The sequence below is a fragment of the Hippocampus guttulatus genome, chromosome 7, assembly GCF_054856545.1.
Source record: "Hippocampus guttulatus isolate MCC_2025c chromosome 7, RoL_Hgut_1.0, whole genome shotgun sequence".
In the NCBI taxonomy this organism is placed as follows: domain Eukaryota; kingdom Metazoa; phylum Chordata; class Actinopteri; order Syngnathiformes; family Syngnathidae; genus Hippocampus; species Hippocampus guttulatus.
Genome location: NC_141267.1, coordinates 10,541,937 through 10,563,320, shown reverse-complemented (window position 1 = coordinate 10,563,320; position 21,384 = coordinate 10,541,937). Strand labels below are relative to the sequence as shown.

The following is a 21,384-nucleotide window of genomic DNA, read 5'->3' as shown; positions in this document are numbered from 1 at the left end:
ATCAAAAAATGGAATTGATGGATATATTTAATAATGTGTATTTATTTTGTTGTTGTAATAGTATTGCTTGTATTTAAGTAATCGGTTTTAAATACGTACTTTTGAACCCACAAAGTAATTTACTATTTAAAAATTACACAACCAATGACTTTGAAAATAATGCATTCATAGAAACATAATTCTGTTTTGGGTTATGAGAAACTTGTTACTGATTACGAGTGTGCTAGCGCCACAACAGACTGTAAATGGCGCTATCTTGTGGTCAGAAATATAGGTTGTCATTCTTTTAGTAACAGGATCGAACAGGTTGGCTCCAAATCATTCCCGCGCATGCGTACTTCAGTCGCCATCTTGGACCAATATTTACGGTGCGCTATCGGAAACGAACAGCAGGGGACACCGTTGACCGATGGAAATCAAGCAATAGTGTACTCATTTTGTTCCCTTTTCGCCGCTCGTTTATTCTAGAATAGACAGCGTAGGGCAATGATAGCACATGCTAGCTTCTACAATAGCACCAAAGACGGATGATATAAGTTTACGCACAGGTAAAAGTAAGATTAAGGCCAAAGGATGCAGCGTTATCGAGGCACCTCCGCCCACTGGCAGCTGCTAGCAGGTCACGTGGCTTCCTCCACTGTTTCGATTCAGGGCTCGGGCAGGCGGGCTTGAGATGGTAGCCAATTGCAAACTAATGCGTATTTTTGAGAATCTAACATGCTGCTGATATGACATTCAGCAATTCCAGTTATCTTTCTGCACTCGATTCCAGCCAAGACATGGAGATAACGTCTGACGGTGAGGCGGCGGAGCGCAGGTGAGTGACAGCCGGCCGGGAGTGTGTCGGGCTCTCCGGATGGGTCCTCGTCTGACGTTTTAAACGCGCAAGTAATAAAAATGTTTTGCACGACGGATATATTTGCGACGTGACAACATTGTGCGTTCATATGTATGATTGTCAGCCAGCTAAACTGTTAAAGCTAACGCCTGGCTCAGTAGCTAGGCTAACTAGCTGTCAATCGTGATGACAGTTCTCAAGTTGCCAAACGAGATTCATTTTTAACTGTGCATGGTTGTCGTGTGTGCGCGCGTGGTGGAGCAGAGTGCACTGGAAGCGAGAACTTTCACCTTTGTGTTTTATCAGAAACTGGTGTGTACAGTCGCTTGGAATTTAACTAGTCAGGCCTGTCTGGTAGCGAGTGGTGGTCACACAAACACACAGGTCACGGACTTGTTTTCTGGTGCTGTTGCTTTGGTCTGAAACTTGATACGTAGGTCGGAACGCACCCTAACCGAAGCTGATACAGTAGTAAAATGTAATTACACTCAATGTTTTTATGAAAAACACTGATATAAATAGAAAAGAATCACATGTAAAACGGTAAGTAAACTACAATACCGATAATGTTTGGTTTTAAGCAATACAGTGTATAATACAGAATTACTTCCTGTAAGATATGAAGTAAATCAAGGTGAACAAGGTGCATTCAAAAACGGCCAACAAAACAGGATTTCATGAAAACAAAAAACCAAAACACTTCAACAAAAATAAGTCCCACTACGTAGTGCCAAACTGATACTGATCTTACTTTGGCCTAAGCACAGAAAGAGTAAATGATGATTTTCAGTGAATTATGAAGGACAGGTTCTATAGGGCTGAACAATGAATCTAATTAAAGTCAAGATCGCAGCATAGTAATTTGTAATTTTCAAATTTCAAAGGACTAAATTTTTGGGGTATGTGGACACTTCTTTCATTCACCTGCTTCTTCATGTTGACACACTGCAGTCGAGCAGCCAGCAACTAAGCTAACCCCAAACCATGCTTTTGTGTGGACTTGGCCTTGATGTTGTACTCAACAACCTTTTTGAAACTAATTCAGTTATTGGTTTGGTCATTGAATAATTACTGTTGAGAGGCTGAAATCAGGGGATTCAAATAATTTACTCATCGATGAGTTGTCATTTAATTGATTAATTGACTACTCATCAATGAGTTGTCGATTAATTGATTAATTGACACCTCCAATTGAACTCTTGTCAGACATTTAGTTCTTTATTTGGTGTTTAGAAAAGTTCAGTGTTTAGGACTTGGCTAGACCATATACATTGTTGGTTACACTTCAAAAGATTGTAAACAAAGAACTCCGGCACACGTTTGTTAGCAAGGAACACACATGTGATTGTCAACAAAGAACACTTGCACACACACACATGCACTCACACTCCACGAGTTAGCAGTGGCTTTAAGACGTGATTAAATTTATTGTCACTTGGTAGAGTGCAGTCACACAACCAAGGAGCTCTTGTGAGTTCATATTGGATCCTCCACTCCCCGTAGCATATTTCATGACTGTTAAAGAACACGCCACATGGCAGCTGAAGCCACATGACCCGTGTTTATTAGCTGACCCTCAAAGAATTTGCTATCAGTTGCTCGTTCTCCTGATAAGACATTTAATTGTTGCAATGATTTAGTGGCAGCTTCTCAGCAGCCTTCCTGTCTGCTGACTTGAGGCACACGGGAGGAAGTCCTTTGTAGATAGGAGTAGGTGCTTAATGGCTTCAAGAAAGTCATTTTTTAATTGACATTTCTGGCGCCTCAGCATTCCCCAGATGTGACGTCAAGCTAAAGATACAGAATAGTTCTGGGGAGTCAGTTAATGTTTGGAATAGCACATACCATCCTAAGGACAATGCACCCATATTGTATTTCTGAGTGTTCCTCTGCATGCGCAATGCATCGACGACACTTGACATCACAACATGAGGTCATGCATTGTGCTTGTTTTAACGCTACAATGTTTGAGGTAATGTTTCCACATTTAGTTAACAACAACTGTGTCACAAAACTAAAATGAAGCAAAACTACTGCATTATGCTTCAGCAACATGTTATCTATGTTTGATAAAATTATTTTATGTCTAGCACTGATCTTAATCAAATTGTTCATATTAACCAGATTGTACAACTTTTGTGGCATTTGACGCGGGGTTAAAACTCTACTTTTGAGGATCCTCTGTGAAAAGGGATTTATCTATGACAAGATAAACTAGGGATGTTTTGTCTCTCATTTATTAGCTGTCAGCACTTTGACTCTGTTGCTGAAGTACACTTACTGGAACTGAACACTCAATCCCTGGAAATGTATTTTAGCCGACTTGAGTAATTCAGTCATAACTCTGCAGCACTTCTCCGTACTTCCTCATTCCTAAACGTCCTCCCCTCATGTTTTTATTCTGCTCCGTATGACCTTCGCGCCAGGCGGGAGCTCTGGAAGTTGTTGTCCAGCCTGAAGACCACCGTGGAGGGCCTCCTGTCCACAAACAACCCCAATGTTTGGTCCCGCTACGGCGGCCTGCAGCGCCTGCACAAGGACATGAACAACATTCTCAGTCACGGACTGAAGAATGAGCAGGTCAGATACTCAGACCAATTTATTGTTGCAACCAAATTGACAACAGATTCATTTTAGTTTGAAATGCAGCCAAGTGAGCTCAGTTTCCCTGGGTAATATTCTAACCTCTGACACTACGATTAGTGCTTTTCTTTATGCATACATTGTGTGTAATCAGGCACTTAATTTTATTTTTGATGCTGAGCATCAAACAAACAAACGCCCCCAAAAAGCGTCCGAAAGTACATCCTTGTAGGTCATCAAAAAACATTTATTAAGTACACAGGGAAGGTTTTAACTGTTTAATAAGTAAATGCAATTTAAGGATAAAGTATGATAAGTTTCTCACTGGAAAATAAGCCGAAGTAAAATTACTCAGCCTTGGATGACACATCATGCTGTATGTGTGAATTGAATCCGCAAGTGAGGGAAGAGAGGGGATTGTCATACTGTCATATAAGTGTAGAAATAAGTTGACCATGACAATTTAAATGTAACTGAATTTTATTCTTCCTGGCAAGTGAGTCTTTTCATTTGAAGATTCGACATACTCCACTTTGCGGTGCACATTCCATTCTTCTTTTATTATTGTCGCTTTCGCCACATTGTCCCGAGAATCCTGGAAAGAGATGTATGTTACTCATGAGTACAATACAGTTAGTTTGAATTCTGGCTCAGTGGTTATTATATTTCTCCTCTTTTCCATCACGGCAACTTTTCTTTGAAACCACAAAAAAAGACAAAGAAAAAAGTATATTATGTATGAATTAGCCGAAGATGTTTGGACATGAAATGACATTTACTCTCCATTTCTAGAGAAATTGAATTTTTATCATGATAGTACAGTACTCCCACTTTCAAACTGTCATGATTATATCAATATTTGCTACTGAAACCAGTTCAACCTGATACAATACAGTAATCCCTCGTTTATCGCGGTTAATGGGGACCAAAACCACCCGCGATAAACGAAAATCCGCGAAGTAGCGTCCGATTTACATAAACAGGTTAAAAAAAAATTTTAAAGTCCGCAAACGGTCCGCGAGAAGCTGCAAAACAACAGCGAGTCACATAGAGCAACATATACAGTACTGTACTCCATGTATATGTAAAAAATAAAATTAATTTTTCTTTAATATGTTTGAAAAAATCTGCGATGCACTGAACCCGCGGTAAACGAACCGCGAAGTACCGAGGGATCACTGTATTACAATGTCACAGGCTTTCAAGAAAATGAATCTCTTTAGTGCATGCGCGTGTTGACCGAAAACACAGAAAGATCTTTCATGATAGCAAACTGAACACAAGGACAGTTATGTGCCCTCCAGTTTTGAATGCACGTTGTCATTTAAATGTATTATTATTTTAATTTTTTAAAATCCAAGTTGACTATATTGTTGGTTACATGTATGCATAAATGACTTAGACTAGCTTTTTTTGTGGGGGCGGGGGTTGCAGGTGTACTACAAGCAAAGAGACTACTGGCCATTTGTCTGGTGTGTTCGTCACATCAGCCCTCACCTTGCCTCACATGTTGAACAGGTACATGATGATACTTACACTCATTTGGCACACTATCTAATGCAGGCATTCAAGTCGATTCAGCAATAGAAGAATTGTATACTTTTATACGAATTTCTTATCATGAATTTCATATCATGTATGAAATTCCTATTTGTTCTAATTGTCAATTTAAATTATTTTCATTTTAAAAATGCTATCTCTCTCCAGTGGCTGTAGGCGGCACATGTACCTTCTTCTCCTTCACATAGCTAAATAAGATAGCCGAGACATGAACAGCAAACTATGATGTTTGACTGATTTATCATATGAGTGAAGAAAATTGCCACAGTTGGTGGTTATTTGAATTGTTGTCTCACTGTCGCTTCTTCTCGTCCGTCCATAGTTCAGTCAGCTGGAGCCGGTACTGAGCAGCAGGGTGCAGAGTGCCGGTGAAAGCTACAAAGCCGAGCGCTGGTTGCTTTACAGCTTGCAAGTCCACATGCTGTCGGCTCAGCTGAAACCTCTGCTCAGGCGTCAGGGACATGCAATAAAATACTACAATGGTAAAGAAATTCATTCATGCAATTGCCTTTAGGATATACCATCGTCACTTATTTTCTCTATCCCTCTGTAAACATTTGTTTGTTCAATTCATTCATTCATGTTTTTTTATTTTTTACAATTTTTTTAGAAGATGCCTTCCTGCTCAGCGAATCACACGTCAACGCCATGTTCCAGTGTCTTGAAGCTGTGGAACAAAATAACCCCAAACTGTTGGCTCAAATAGACACAGTGGGGGTAGGTCTGATTTTCATTTTGATAGGCTCGGAGTGATGATTTCACATGACCTTTCATTGATTACGTATCCTTGCTCTAACCTGTTCACGTTTCCATCCTGCAGCTGTCCCCTCTCAAGAACCCTCCGTGCCTCGGCCTGTTGAAGAGCCAGAGCCTGTGTGTGTTGCCCGGCGCTGGTGGGCCCTGGAGAAGCGCTGACTCGACACCCAAAAGAGAGTCTTTAAACCGCAGGCTTACCACATCTAACTGCTCCCTCAGAGATGTGGCTGCAACCAACACCAGCGGCAACTTGATAGGAGCCAGCATCAGCACAAGTGAGGAAAGATTGCTAAATCACAATAAGCATTGCAACCTGGTGGTCAACCAGAATGCGTCAATTATGGATTTATTTAGGGAACAGTGAGTTTCCTTTCTGAATCAGGATTTTTCTTTGCATGCTATGGGTCATTCCATGCCAAATCACACCCCCAAAAAACTGACACATTTAACCTAGTGGATTTTAATTATAATGCAACTTGATGGTGATAGCACAAAACTAAATCTCAAATTTTAGGTAAGTTGAAGGAGGGGTTTGCAAGCAATGGCCCACCAAATTTTAATTAGCTTTACAAAAAGGGCCATGACTACCATCCTTCGAAGACAAACATCTCAGTAACTACTGGTTCAATCTTCACAAAACAGGGGTTGTTGGAAAGGGAATTCAACAAGGAGTCCAAATCTGCATTCATTTAGAAGAACGGTTTAAATTTTAGCAAATTGACCATTAGACACTGAATTTCACCTTGAAATTGACCTTGTGGATCATCTGACCTTAACCAAAAAAATCATAAAATGTAATCTCTGACATGTTCTCTTAAACATCAAAAGGTTTCAGAGATGCATTTTTTGTTTAGCAGCAACAAGGAGTCAAAGTATCCATACCCACAATGAATATTCAACTTTCAATGAATACCAAATGAAAATTCATTGCACATCTGAGGGTAGGGAAAATTTGACTCCTTTCTTGCCGTGAAACAGAAAAAAAAATAAATGAACATTTCTGTAACTTCTTTGTTTTAGAGGAAATGTTTGAGATTACGTTCTTGAAAAATGTGGTTAAGGTCATGTGATCCCCAGGGTGAAACTCTCAGTCAAAAGGTCGAGTGACTAAAATATGCACAAATCTTCTAAATTCTTGCAGATTTGGAATCCACACCCCTTTTTGACAAAATAATTAAAGTTTGGTGGGCCGGCGCTCCCAAACCCCTTCTCCGATCGACCTAAAATTTGAGATTTAGTGTTGTACCATCACCATCAACAAGTACAGCGGGTTTCATTAAAATCAAAATCTGCTTGGTTAAATACACACGATATTCAATATAACTTTGACCTGAGCACAACATCGTAAAATATCTGAATTTTCCTCTGAATAACACAGCATAGGTTCCACAATTAATAGGCAAATTGCAAAAATGGGGTGAACACTGTTCTCATGTTTTTTTTTGTGTGTTTTTCTTGCAATTTATAGAAAGGCTTGTGACTTCATGTCTGCATCGTCTGTGTTCTGTTACAGATACTACCTCACGAGCCAGCAGCCGAGGTCCTCCCGGGGTGTGTTTGACCAGGCCGGAAGAGAGCGAGCGGGGTGTGACACCCCCTCCTGGACAAGCATCCGTACCCTCCATCTTTCTTTTAGCGTCTCCCTCGCTCACCTCCCCACAACCCGACACAGGAGATTCTGGTGACGGCGAATATGACGACGGTCCAGAGTACCTGGCCATCGGCAACCTGGGTCAACGCAGTCGCCGCAGCACCCAAAGCTCCACGCACAGCAGCGAGCTCAGCGAGAGCAAAGACCAATCCCTGCAGCCGAATTCTCTGGCTCTTCCTCCACTCAGGCGCTCGTCTTTTTCAGAGGGCCAGAGAGAGCTAGTCAAAGGGTCCCGAGGACACACCCGCTCGTTTTCTGACACGGGGATTGTCCAAAAACTCAGGAAAGGTCAGTATGAACTGGAGTCAGCCAAGAGAAAGCTAAAAAATTTTTTTAAGGAATGACTAATTGACTACCGTAACCTTTTCTCAATCCTAAAACCTCTTGACAGTATTCTCTCTGCTCCCACTGGTTTCCCTTGGTTGAGGTAACATGCTGTCTTTGTACTTTTCTTCTTTTTCCACTGTTTGCGAGAAGGAGGGGCCCACCGGAAAATCACCATAATAATAGAGGATCCGGTAGCAGGTTGTCAGTGCAGTTCCACTGTACTCCATCACTTGAATCCTTCCACCCTTCTTTCTTTTTCCACCGCATGTGGATGAACATTGCTCATCCCCTATATCACATTCCATTTCTGTGTCAAGATTGTTCCTTTTGAGACCGTCATGTGCACCTTCTTTGCTGTTGTGTCGCGGTCACACTATCAGTCATACTTCAAAGTGAAGCTCTAAAGCGAAGGTCATGTTATTTCAGCCCTTGTGATCTGGACGACAGTGTATTTAATGGAAGTCATCAAATCTCAGCAGCCATAATTTTGTCTCTGCATGCAAACAAAAAACTTCACTTAAAAATCCATTTTATTTTTCTATCTTTATGAATGTTGTGGCGTAGATGATGAAAGTCTGCGGCACTCAATATGGATGCTTTATCCCCCAGAAACGGGGAGCGAAGACCGCTGCAGTAAGGAGTACAGCCCTTTCTCACTTCAGCCCAGTGACACCAGCACGCCCACTTCCCTTTACACGGACTCTTGTAAGTTTAGATATCCTGCCTGACACAGCGTATCTTGCTCAGCTTGTATCAAAGAACGAGGATGTTATGAAATGTTGTTTTTAATAGAGCTACAATCAATGTTGGACTTTGCTGGCAGGCATGCTGAACAATTCATTTCACTGAGTGCTCCCCCGCTATATTGCAGATTCATAGTTCTTACGCCTGCTGTTTCGTTCATTTTTAAACAATAGTTTGTAGAGTTGAAATACCGCTTACCTCTCAGAACAGAGAGCCACGGTCGCCAATGCACTTTACTGCCATTTATTGAACTCTGGGAGAACAGTAGAATACATAAACCAAACGAATCCGAACATACCCGCGCAGTAACTGCTGTTGACCACAGCTGAAGCCCAGGTCTTCACATGCAGATAAGGCAACATCTTTTGCTGCAATGTGTTTTTATCTTCTGGTTTGATGGCATTCTGTTTTTAAGTACATTTTTGTTCTTTTTGCTTCAGATGGGTCCCAGTACAGCAGGACACCAGATGGTTTGTTCAGGAAGCCATCAAAAGGCCAGAGCCTCATCAGCTACCTGTCAGAGCAGGACTTTGGCAGCTGTGCTGACCTTGAAAAGGTGCTCAATTAAAAAGCCCTTGATGCTTAACTCATCATGTTGGAGTTGACACTTAATGTAGAGCAGATAAAAAAAGCGGTCAGCTCTTAAAACAGGCTTTGATTTCTTTTTTCGTTTTGCAGGAGAACGCTCACTTCAGCATCTCGGAGTCCCTGATCGCAGCCATCGAGCTGATGAAGTACAACCTGCGGCGTCAGCAGGAGGAGGGTGAGGAAGAAGGAGACAGTGACTCTGAGATTCAGCAGCTCAAGCAGAAGATCCGCTTGCGAAGGCAGCAGATCCGTCGCAGCCGCCCGCCGCCCTGCACGACCTCACAGCACTGTAAGCTGCTGTTAAACTTCACCCATTTGTGCAAAATGAAGAGTGGCAAATGTATTGCCACGTACAGCCGCAACTTGTACAGTCACTGAGAATGGGGGTGTGGGGTGTTGGTATTTGCCTCCCTTTGCCCGCCCTGCGAGCGTCTGGGAATTTCTGTTCATCCAGTCAGAACCTGCTCTGTTGTTATAGTTCATCCATAAAATTTTACATTTAAGGTTTTTATTTACGTATATAGGACATTTGTGGCATTGACCCGATTACATTCTGTTCAGTTATCAGATGTAGTACAAGACCGCAACTCTGCCACTTAAGTGTAATAAAGCGGACCCCCACTATTCATGGGGGTTTGGGTGAGAGTGAAAAGTTGTGAATTGTGAAGAATTCCCGGTGTTTATAATTATATTGGGAATTATTCCTTTTTTTTAAAAAAATAAGTGGGGATATACTTCCAATAAGTGATTTCCATGAAAACCAGGTTGGCTATCCCCCCCCCCCCCCCCCCCCACACACACATAAATATATAAATACAAATATTTAAAAACAATCCGCAATCAGGTGAATCCGCGTTTGCCGAACCGCCGGTATGCAGGGGTCCACTGGATTCATGTACTGCATATCAATCTACTTCTGTTGGTTTTTCAGTTTTCCATTCAACTGATAGCAGCGGTTCACGGAGGAGCTCCCAGGACTCCCATCACGGCCTATCCGATTCTGACTCTGCAGAGGAGGTGGAGGAATGTGAATTACGAGGTACGAAGATGGACGGAATTGACTCAATGAAGAGGGAAGCTCTGGGTCCACATTCATAAATAACCACGTCATCGCATTGTCTTCATTCTGCTAACTAAACCTGTCACCGTTATACACTGACCGCACATAAATGTCAAGGTTGCAGAATAGCTGAGTTGAAGCGTTTCTGGTTTTTGTAATGTTTTACCAGTCCCTATCTAGGAATTATTGGGCTATTAAAATGATGCAAAAAAATTGCATTTTATGATGTGTATTTTGCTCTGAATAAGAATCACATTTTGGGTTCTGATGTGTAATTTGGAGATTGCTAATGATGTTGTTTGGCGTTCCGAGTTTCAAGCACGTCATGTATATGTATGGACTTGCTTTGTTTTGCTTGTAAACTTTGTTTTGCTTGTAAACAGCACGCGCGGGTGACTTCTTGTGTGCATGTATGAGTCTTTTGTATGATGTAGTCTTGTGACATGTGCTTCATATTTTGTGCGTCTTGGGGCCTGGATGACAATGTACGTGTGTGCGTGTCTTTGCATGCAGTGTAAGCGATGTTTGTCTGTGTTTGAAATGTTGGTGCTGTGTCGTGACGGCGGTGCTGAGTGTTAGTTTTTGTCTCTCAGATGGCTGTGAGGGTCAGTCCATGCTGGCGGTGTCTCAGAACGGCCTCTCCTTGTCGCTTGCCTCCCTCTTCTCAGGTATCTGCTGGCTGTTCAGAGGGTTCCTCCGAAAAGGAAACGCGCTTCTTGACTCCAAACTGAGAAATTCTGTCTCATAGGCTGTCCTGATGAACTGGTTCCCATCGCTTACGTCAAAGATATGAACAATTGTCTGAGTCAAATCAAAGTCAAATCTGCTTTTGTGGTCATGTTGCATGTTTTGTGCCACAGAGGAATGCAAAGAGATGTCTCTTTTCAATTTGGAGTCAAGATGGCAAGGTTTAGTGCCGGTGATTGTTGGTCAGTACTGTGGTGTTTTTGGACGGTGTTGATGTCTGTGGGGGGGACTGGTTAGTTAGACCCATCTGTATAGCTGCCATCAATCCTCTTGTGTGTCCTCATTTTCTTTGTCGTGCTTTCAGTAGCTGTCATACTTTTAGTCGCAGACATTACCATTCCTTCCTTTTATCCACCTGAATTCGAACTGCTTTTTGCTTTGAGTGACAACAGTGAAATGGAGATTTTAGTGACCCTTTTAGTAGCACTTCAGAAAAAGAAACCAGTACAAGGGATCCTCGGTTTGCGATGAAGTTCTGTTCTGTGGTGCAAAGTTTGAAAGCAAATCAGAATGGGCCGCGGTATATCACTTCATTGTGCTAACGCTCGAGTCAAGTCATAATTAACAGGAAACTGGCCATAAACAGGGTGGTACCGTGACCTCACAGTACAGGGGTTCAGGGTTCGATTCGGACTCTGACTCTGGCATTCCTGCGTGAAGTTTGCATGTTCTCCCCCGTGCCTGCGTGTGTGTTCTCTGGGTACTCCGGTTTCGTCCCATATTCCAAAAACGTGCATTGCAGGTTGGTGGAACGCTCTAAATTGCTCCTAGGTGTGATTGTGAGCGTGCATGTTTGTTCGCCTGTGTGTGAACTGTGATTAGCTGGCAACCAGTTCAGGGGGTACCCCGCCTACTGCTCGAAGACAGCTGGGATCGGCTCCAGCACGCCCCCGACCCTCAGGAAGATAAACAGATTAGAAAATGGACGAATGGGTGGCCATAAAAATATTAAAAACAAATCGAAATCACAACATATAAGTACAGCTATAACTGAGCGCTCCTTCTTGTGCCACATGACTCTGGACTCTTTCAACCCTTCGCAAACTGAGGATTCCCTGTCCTGTATGTCTTAATTCTAATAACTAATTTGTAACGTTTTTCTTAGTTGAAATAACTAATTACATCATTTAATCAGGGCTGTGAAATCTCCGCTGGAGCGGATTCTGTTGTTAAAAATAGGATTTTCACAAAACCTCTATTTTTACATTAAAAATCATTGGGGGTTAGGGGTAGGGGTCTACTTGGCTTTAATAGCCTTGCGCGGCGACCATGCTTCCTACACCGCGGCTCAATACAGCTGGTCACGCGGAGTTTTACGCCAGCTCAGCGTAGAACGTGTTTTGACTGCAACTCGGCAAATCTGACAAAACCTTAACGCAGGCCCCCTTAACTTTCCTCGAATTTTTTCTTCTTCATTTCACAGCCCTGTTTAATCCTAATTATTGTTGGTGATCTTCTGCTTTGCCAAATAATACACAATCCTCAGTTTTGATTTTAAAAATGTATTTTAAAAACACTGTGCTGCTTAGCTCTAGTAATAAGTAGTGTTATGTGCGATACGTGGCGAAATATCATCCACTGAGTACTTGCAGATACCTTTATAGTATAGCAAGGTTTGTTCTCCTGATATGACATGAACCCCAATGAGTTCTCATTTGTAATGTTCCAGAAGCAGACATAAAGCGCAGCGTCAGCTCCAGCAACAAGTCTTTTCTGAGCTCAGAGTCCATGTAAGTGAAAAATGTTTTGCTTTACATTGTTGTAGCTCACTCGATATTTTGGTTCACATGCACAATTTAACAAAATCCACAATGTAACCCCAATCTAAATGCCCTAACACAGTTTAGTTGTACAGCATTGCAAAGTACATTGATAAACATACTATTAAATTACTGTCTCTGATGACAAGTGAACATTCTGAATTTTTGATGCAGTTCTTGCATTGGACCTCATTAGCTTGTGCAGGCGTACCTAATAATGATGCGTGGCAAGTTAAATCATCTGTTTAATAGGAAAGCGCCAATTCCACTTTTTTTGTGACAGAGGATGAGTTGGAATACTTACTTTTACCATTATGTCTTGCAATGGTGATGAACATGTTTTGTTGAAATCAAATATTGTTCCGAACCATGAAAATGGTGCGTTTCACTCAAATATAGCACTTTAGAATAACACTGACTCATGACTGACATTTTTACATCCAACTGGATGTCCTTTAAATAGACTTCAACACGAGGCTTTTTAGTTAAGTTGTGTCTCAGTCTGAACACGAGAGAGCAAGACGTAAAAGTTTCATCACTATGGCTGTCACAGTAAATCGATAAAACTTTCTAATAAAAAGTGTCGGCAATGGATTTTATCATCAGTTGCTGATTTAGTCATTAATAAAAAGAAACCACTGATTAAGCTCTGTCGGACTACGTTACCAGATTAAATGACACATTGTCAGACAAATGAACAAAACACATCTTTGCAACCGTGCTGTTGTAATGTGTGTCAATTTAAGCATAGTCATCTTAACTCATTCACTCCCAAAGACGTTTTTAAACGTTTTTTCAGACTTGGTCCAGAATTGGCTGGTACTGAATGAGTTAAACACCGTACAGAAAGTAATAAACACATAAGTAAATTCTTCGGAAGTGGTATTTGTATCGGCGCACTGCTCCTAGTGCGTCGTAATTTATTCATTTGTTCCTGCATCAATTCTGTGATTGTCCTTCAGTTGCACCTCCTTCCTTCAATCCAACTCAGCCGAGTCGGTCGCCATGGGTTTGCTCAGACAGTTTGAAGGCATGCAGCTGCCTGCCGCCTCTGAGCTTGACTGGCTGGTTCCAGAACATGACGCGCCACAGAAAGTATGTCTTCCTGCTCATGCGGTGCCCTTTGCACACTACAACGTTGCTGCCGCTGCAACTAAAGTCATAACTCGATTTGTCGGCCCTTTGTCAGCTGCTGCCCATCCCGGATTCTCTTCCCATTTCTCCTGATGACGGAGAGCATGCAGACATCTATAAACTAAGGATTCGAGTACGAGGAAACCTGGAGTGGGCACCGCCCCGACCACAAATCATCTTCAATATTCACCCTCCACCCAAGTACGTGAGCACCATCGTTTTCTTTTGTTTTGTCTACATTTTGCGTTCTTTGTCACTGCCTTCATAATAAAGGAAACACATTTTCTGCTTGTTGTTCAATAAGAAAACTGAACTGATTTCATGTTTCTTCAATCAGGAGGAAGATCGTTGTGGCAAAACAGAATTACCGCTGTGCCGGCTGCGGTACTCGCATTGACCCAGGTGCAACATGCTCCCACAGCTCTTTCAACGCTTATGACGCCTTTTATCATTGGTACAAAAGCCATGCTGACACATTTCTATAACGACCCTTTCATCTTTTGTGGCACAGACTACATTAAGAGACTGCGTTACTGCGAGTACCTTGGTCGTTACTTCTGCCAGTGCTGCCATGAGAATGCGCAAGTAGTGGTTCCCGGTCGAATTCTGATGAAGTGGGACTTCAGCAAATACTACGTGAGCAACTTTGCCCGTGACTTGCTGACCAAGATTGCTGGAGACCCCCTCTTCAATCCAAATGATATCAACAGTGGCCTTTACAAGAAAGTTAAGGCTCTGGAGTCTGTCAGGGTGAGCCATTATAATGTCATGGAAATCCTCTTCACAACAAGTTCAAAATGTGACACAAACAGCAGCGAGTGAGGAAGACGCTAATTGTGTCATGGAATCTGCATGGCTCGTGATTACCAGGTTGGGAAACCAGAATGAATGAAACCATTCATGCCATTCATGGCAGCAGTTAAGACGATGCTGAGAAGGCGTTATACATGTCATTGCTGCTGTGTGGTGAACACCAAGAGGCTAAGTGATGTACAAAATAGGTTCTGTCGTGTAATGTCATTGAATAAAATGGGATGTGGAGATATTGTATTTCATACAGTAAGTTGGGAAGTATCCACTCTGCGCAACGTCACATGACAAAACCTGGAAAACAAGTTAGCGGATAACTAGCATGACAACTGGTTGATAACAGGAGGGTTTGGAAGCCACACTTGCTCAAATGTAGTTTGTTCTGTTGTTGGTGGCTTTGCAGACAAGATATGGTATATGTTGACATGAACGAAGCCTAAACATGGGATGTTGTTATCTTTGGTACCTCTTGTGAAAAATCCAAGAAATTGTAGACGGTTTAAAGCTCCTACATTTGCTTTGCCTTGGTCTCCTGCCCCACCGGTAATCCTTTTCCGCATTTTGTTACGTTATAACCTTCTACCAAAATTGATAAAATTCCTATTTCCTCTAAATTCTAAATACGACAGATGACAACTGTGTCGTTAAAACACAATTTAAAGCAAATTAGCTTTGTTCATCTCTGCTTTGTGTTAAATCTTTTTTTTAATCCTCTTATTCTTCTATTTTAGGTTTTGAGAATGCAGCTGTTTCATATGAAAACTCTCTTCAGGACATGTCGCTTTTCAAAGGAGTAAGCTTTGTGTTTTTGATATTCACCCTCATGTCCACTGTGTACAAAATATCACTTCCGGTGTCACACCGATACTAATGTCATTAGTTCATGCTTGTCATCTCTCAGGGTACTTGAGCAGTTTGACTTCCTTCCCTGTCACCTGACTGAGGACCTGCACCTTTTTTCCCTAAATGACCTTTTGTCTGTGCGCAATGGAGAACTGGCCCCCCGCATGAAGGAGTTGCTAAAACTCGGCACTGTGCACGTAGCGGGCTGCGTGGTAAGAGAGCCTTGGTTTTTATTCCAAACGCTTTCTGCTTATTTATTGACTTGAAATATTTGTTGTCACTATAACTGATTTTAACGGGCGTTATTGACTTTGTTCTCTTCAGCCCCCGTCCGTGTCTTCCCAATGCCAAATCGGGTATCAGATTTCCTCGAGTATCGATTTAGATCTCTTCATGGCGCAATCTGGAGTTAGTATTTGTAAGGGAAAATAATGACACTTGCAAGGTTATGTAATCACGGGATTAGAAATATTCTGTTCCTGTCACCACCGTAAAATCTTTCTTAAGTGTATAGCAATTGGTCATGTAATATTGAACATCTGTCACACAAACGTAATGACAAGTTAACCCAGACAGTTACAATAAAGGAGACAGGGGCCTAACGTTCTGTCACATCAATGTTCTCGTGGGCTTCTCATGTTGAAGCTGATTTTTTTCCCTTGAGAATTAGTGCTGCAAATAAGTCATACAAAGCCAAAGAACAAACAAAACACAAGCTCAGAGTTAATCATTTTATTCCTGCTGAGCAGCATGATATGCTTGAAGTTTAAAAACATGTTTCTGAGTATAACTTCAAGCCCCTCTCGTGTGATATTGCTTGATTGTTGTTATTTATTTATTTACTTTTTGACACAAGATGTTTTTGTAGTACACACCTGAATGCACACTCAAATGTTATCCGATTGATTGATAGAATAATTGCTTCTAAAATTATTTGGTCGTGACAGCCCTGGTTGTGTGACATATGATCAAATGGCATTGCAACGCATACTAGTTTGTTGAGGCTTGAAACGAAGTTAAGAGCATCTTAAATCGATGACCGCTTGTCACAAAGTAATCGGAAGGGCTTCATTTTGCTCAGCGGTGTGCGGTATGAATTCTCTTGCTTATCTCTGTGTTGATCTTCTCCAGTTGTGCCAGGCAAAGGGCTTCGTGTGCGAGTTCTGTGGCAACGAGAAAGACATCATCTTCCCCTTTCAACTGAGCAAGTGCCAGCGCTGCGAAGGTGAGCCCTCTCTGCTGGTAGCAGGCCTGGGCGGCCTACGAGTGCCCCCTCGCCGGAGCTCAGCTCCCGTTATCTGGATAGACTGGAAGCTCTCCAAACCTCGTAGGCTGGCGAGGGCCCTCTCCAAGGACCGGCGCGAGGGGGAGGGCGGGGAGGAGGATTTGGAGTCGGTTGAGGAGGAGGAGACCGACAGCGGGGACCAAGAGAAGTCAACAGACAATATACAGGCGAGAAAGGCAAAAGCGGGATTATTGCGCCACTTCTCGCCTGGCAAATTAACAAAAGCCTTTACCTGGCACCACGGAACTGAAGAGGCGCAGGAGGTGACGGCAGGGAGCGAGTCTGAGAAGGACGGTGAGAAAGGAAGTGAGGAGAGGGATGTGGTTTTCAGCAAAGACAGGCCAAAGCGGGAGGAAGGCGAGGAGGGTCATGCAAAAAGAATCAGTTTACTTAAAATTCTCCGCTTGGAGCGACTGAAGCAGAGCCGCTCCAAGCATGACAGGACGGACAGTGACAGTGAGACGTGCAGCAGCCAGGAAAGTTCAGAGGAAGCGGTGGAGGGTCAAGGGAGGAAAGAGAGATGGTTTGGCCGTCTCGGCAGGACCTTCTCTAAAGGAGACCCCAAGGACGGCAAAACAAAAGCAACGCAGGAAGAAAAACATGAAGAGCCTGAGAGAATATCGCCTGAGCCCGGAGGCGGCACCGTGGAGGTGGGAGAGTGGAAAGCTGTGGAGGAGAGCGAGGGAAAAGCGGGGAAATTAGCCGTCTCCAACGTGCTGAAACAGTCTGCCGCCTTCTCCCAAGAGCCAAGCGTGACGGACGATGGGCAAGTGGATTCGGCTCCCGTCCAAACGAACTGGCGAGCTCGAAAGACTCGTCGAGCCCGCAGAATCACGAGAGGCAGACAGTCATGTCAAGGGAGGGACGGTGATGGGGGCCAATGAAGACGACGATCATGGATGATAAGACTCGAGTGGTGATGTACCGTCCTACCTTGGCCAGATTTTAAGTGACCGATTTTTATTTGGTGAATTGGTGTTTTGTAAAGTGTCTGTTCCATTTTCTGACAATGGAGCTGCTGAAGCAGCAACGAGAGTCATTGTGGACATTTGACGAAAGCAGAAGCTGAAGGTTCTCTTATTTATTGTCTTTGCTTTTTCTGTGTTGGACCAGAATCTTTCTGAACTGTTTTCTGAAAGGTAAATGGAGTTGGCTTTTTGGAATTATTTGCGGGGGGGATACAGAATTGGATTCTCAGCAAGGCCACAATTTGACACATTCTTGAAAATTCTTTGAAATCTTAATTCTTAAGGTCGCACTCTACATTCAGTCACTCTCTTCTGATTGAGCTTCCCTCTGCCCAATGTGGTAGTTTTCCATTTCTTCCTTCCAACTCTCAGCACGTTGGCGCTTTTGGGGACTTTCTCACTGTTGGTCAAGTGGCTTGTGAATGCAAGATTATGGACGGTTATTTTTTTGGCACTTGTTTGGTGGTGGATAGCTTGAGGTGAAGACGTCGGGCTTACTCAGGCTGCAGTGTCCTGGTCTTTCTTGCTTTGCTCTGTCTGCCTTCAGCCTGTTCCTTTTTAGGGTGGCTGCATGTTTAAGGAAGCCAAGACCTCAAAACAAATGTAAGAGCAGTAGAACTAAGGACTTCATTTTGGTAGATCGCATTTAAGGCTTTTTCAGGCTCTGCGGACATCCTGCTTTTTAAATGGAAACCACAACGTCAACTATCAACACGACAGGGCAGGAGAAGTGAGTCAGTTGTTGAATTTATTCAATTCCTATAAAAACAGGTAACCTTTGTCAAAGCTGACCGCGTCGGAAGACCAGAACAACAACAAAACGGTGACACAGAAGAGGTGGAAAAATGACAGCTTGTACAGGCAGTTCTGCATTTCACTTGGAACATTTCTCAGCATGTTGCACTTTTTATTCTATTCATGTGTTTGGTCGCCATCATGCAAATTGCAGTGACATTGAAGCCAGTTTGTTTATTTTTATTTGCACGTGTGCGTGTGGTCATTTTTTTTCCTTCCACCTTTTAACATTTCCATGCTGTTATTTGAGTTTCATTCCACGTGAACATGAAATAAACACCTTTTGGAATGTTTTACTCATTGTTTTGTCTCAGTCCCTCATAGTTGGTCATAAAGTGTGGAAGTTGTGTTTATGCCGCGTCGCGGTTGGATGGAATGAATGTGTCTGAACTGGTTCAAAGTGCGGTCGACGACATTCACCTTCCCGCTTGCTATTCCCTTCTGTCTCTCTGCTTCTCACCTTTGTACCTTTTATAGTCTGCCTCTCATTCTGATTGGCTGGCACGGTTCCTCCAAGGCAAAACTAGTCGGACTGGTTATTTTGCGTGTTTGCTCTCTTTGACGTTGCGGTTATGTTATTTGACAGCATTACATCTAACTTGTTTTTGTATGATGTTTCTCGCCCCTCCCCGCCCAGACTGCCATGCTTGCTACCACCGCGTCTGCTTCAGGGCAACCAAGGACTGCCCCCGTTGTCAGAGGCTGGCTGAGCGCCGAGAGAGGATGGCTCGCAGGAACATGGAGCAACAAGAGGATGAGGGCGGTGGAACTTAGTGGGAAAAGCGCAAAGACAAGTAGCAGCAGAAGAGCACAATGTGACTGATTGTATTGCCTCCATTGCACCCGTTCAACCCCCGCCCCCCATCCCCCGGCCATGTGCTTTGTCAAACGGCTATTTGTCACGAGCACCGTTCACTCGAGCACTTAACACTGGAGAAAGTGTCCAATGTGAAAAAGGAGATTTGGGAGGAGTGCCGCCATGCCAGGTGAGATGTTGCAATTCTTCTACTAGAAAGGCAAGCTGTTGTGCAGCCACAATTGTTTAGTTTCATAAGCACTTAATTGTTTTCCTCTGCAGCAAAGCATGCACGCAGTTGATAACCCAGGGTTAATATTTCTTCTTTTTTTTTTTTAACTGACAAATCTTTCTTTTACATGCTTTCAGCATATTTCGGACTAGAGATTTTCTTTTAAAATTGATGAATTATTTTTTAAAAGAAGTTATAAAGTGTAATTAAAAAAAAATTAATAGTCCATAGACACCTGTGCCTCAAGACCAAAAAGAATGGCAGAACTACCTTGCCAGGCTAACTGTAGAGCTTGCTACTAAAGATGGGGGAGAAGCCAGCAGAAAAGGTACCGGTACAAACACAACAGAACTCGCGGGAAGGCTAAAATTTTGGACAGAACTTTGCTGCATTCTCGACTGCCTGGAAGTAGGAAATATCCTTTGTGGGGTGTTCCTGATGACATGACTGCCTCAGTAAGCCTTTTGTTTAGCACAAAGATACATTAAAACGGATATGCTGAAAGCGTGTGGGTATGCTGACAGCACCCCCCCCAATCTTTTTTTTTTTTTTTTAATGCCTGACACTCCTTGCAGGTTTTGGGGAGTATCACATCATTAGGCAATGAGTTAAAACTAGGTCCAAACAAACACTAGCAGCGTGGCCAAAGCTCGGAAATTGTTTTATTACATTTTGCATTGTGTGTTTTATCATTGGACCGACTTGATTTAGCGTGGATGTCTACCTGCTGTACTTTATGCACAAAGGTTTACACAAGCCTAATCAGCACTTATCTTTTTCTCCGAATGCCACTGAATCGACATTCCTGGAGAAATTCCAGATTATTGCACTGATGTGTTTTTTTTTTTGTGGGAGTGAGTATGGATATATATCACTTATGGGATTAGTTTCTGGTATTAATCTGAGCATTAATCTTCACTCTCCCATCACTGGTGTGCACAACAGCGTAGATGCTCTCCATCCCAAATGCACAATGCTATCAATTGACTCCAAATCCAAGCCTAAAAGGCCTTTTTGTTCAATGGATTATTTCTTCAAAATTTTCAGTTTCTCCGCAACTTAAAACCATAACAGAAAATATGAATATGGGCACCTCACTATGTGTGTGTGTACATATATATATATATATATATATATATATATATATATATACATATAGAGAGAGAGATGGAGGAAAAAATATTCATATATCTAAAAAAAATTTCTCCATCTTTTACCATTCCAAACTCACGCTGACTTGTTTGGTCCTATTTGTGGGCCCACCTGAAAGAGACCAAAGTACAATTCGTCCAAAATGAAGTCTGTCTGCTAGCATCACATAGACAAAGTTAACATGAATTTCCAGCAGATAGCTTCTTCTGCTTATACTGTAGGTTCAGCACCTACCACTCTCGTATGTCTGATTGAATGTGACCTACAGATGAAATTATTTTGTAAGTATTGAAATTTAAATTGTTTCAATGATTGTTATTTGTGTTATTTTATCATTGTTGCATAATTTTATTGACAATAAAAGAATGACCAGACTGTTCATGCGGGTTTGTGTTTGTTTGCTGCACTTATGGCACATGTTGAAAATGTCTGACAGGCATCAGATTTAATAGTAATAACCTACAGCTTCCTGACACACACGCACACAGAATTATTTCAGGTAAAGGCCGAAAGCGCAACACAAGGATCTCCAACCGTGCAATGTTGGGCATTTGTTGAAGAGCTGCACAGGGAAACTGAATAAAAAATAATTTCTTGATCATGGTCAAATAGTGAGAAAGAAGAAGAGTCTACAATGTCAGAGAAAAAGAAAAATGTATTTCAAGGATGATGATTTATTGCAGTTTGACTCGTTAACAGGCTTACAAATGAGGCAATGCAGCTATCAAAAATTGAGCCTGAACTCTAGCCAAAGA

At 42.4% G+C, this 21,384-nt stretch overlaps 1 protein-coding gene across 6 annotated transcripts; it reads left to right on the top strand.

The window, feature by feature from the left end:
• Window positions 1-368: 368 nt before the first annotated feature.
• On the top strand, window positions 369-21,008 carry rubcn (rubicon autophagy regulator). Of its 6 annotated transcripts, XM_086116595.1 has the most exons (22): window positions 370-817; window positions 3,265-3,418; window positions 4,856-4,939; window positions 5,304-5,463; window positions 5,592-5,698; window positions 5,802-6,012; window positions 7,251-7,676; window positions 7,866-7,913; window positions 8,325-8,420; window positions 8,900-9,015; window positions 9,138-9,336; window positions 9,979-10,086; window positions 10,701-10,775; window positions 12,524-12,584; window positions 13,577-13,709; window positions 13,804-13,949; window positions 14,086-14,150; window positions 14,260-14,498; window positions 15,290-15,351; window positions 15,460-15,613; window positions 16,533-16,626; window positions 19,087-21,008. In XM_086116595.1, exons 1-22 carry the CDS (start codon window positions 729-731, stop codon window positions 19,221-19,223), a joined length of 2,964 nt encoding a protein of 987 aa, XP_085972721.1. In that variant the 5' UTR covers window positions 370-728; the 3' UTR covers window positions 19,224-21,008. The 6 variants fall into 6 exon arrangements, with proteins under 6 accessions (XP_085972718.1, XP_085972717.1, XP_085972719.1 ...); XM_086116592.1 differs by having other exon boundaries at window positions 369-817; window positions 12,527-12,584; window positions 16,533-21,008; XM_086116591.1 differs by having other exon boundaries at window positions 369-817; window positions 16,533-21,008.
• Window positions 21,009-21,384: the final 376 nt, after the last annotated feature.

Coding starts and splice junctions, on each gene's coding strand:
- rubcn (XM_086116591.1), top strand. CDS start 729: ATGACATTCAGCAATTCCAGTTATCTTTCTGCACTCGATTCCAGCCAA. Junction 4,940..5,303: donor TTGCCTCACATGTTGAACAG/GTACATGATGAT, acceptor GTCCGTCCATAG/TTCAGTCAGCTGGAGCCGGT. Junction 15,352..15,459: donor ACATGTCGCTTTTCAAAGGA/GTAAGCTTTGTG, acceptor GTCATCTCTCAG/GGTACTTGAGCAGTTTGACT.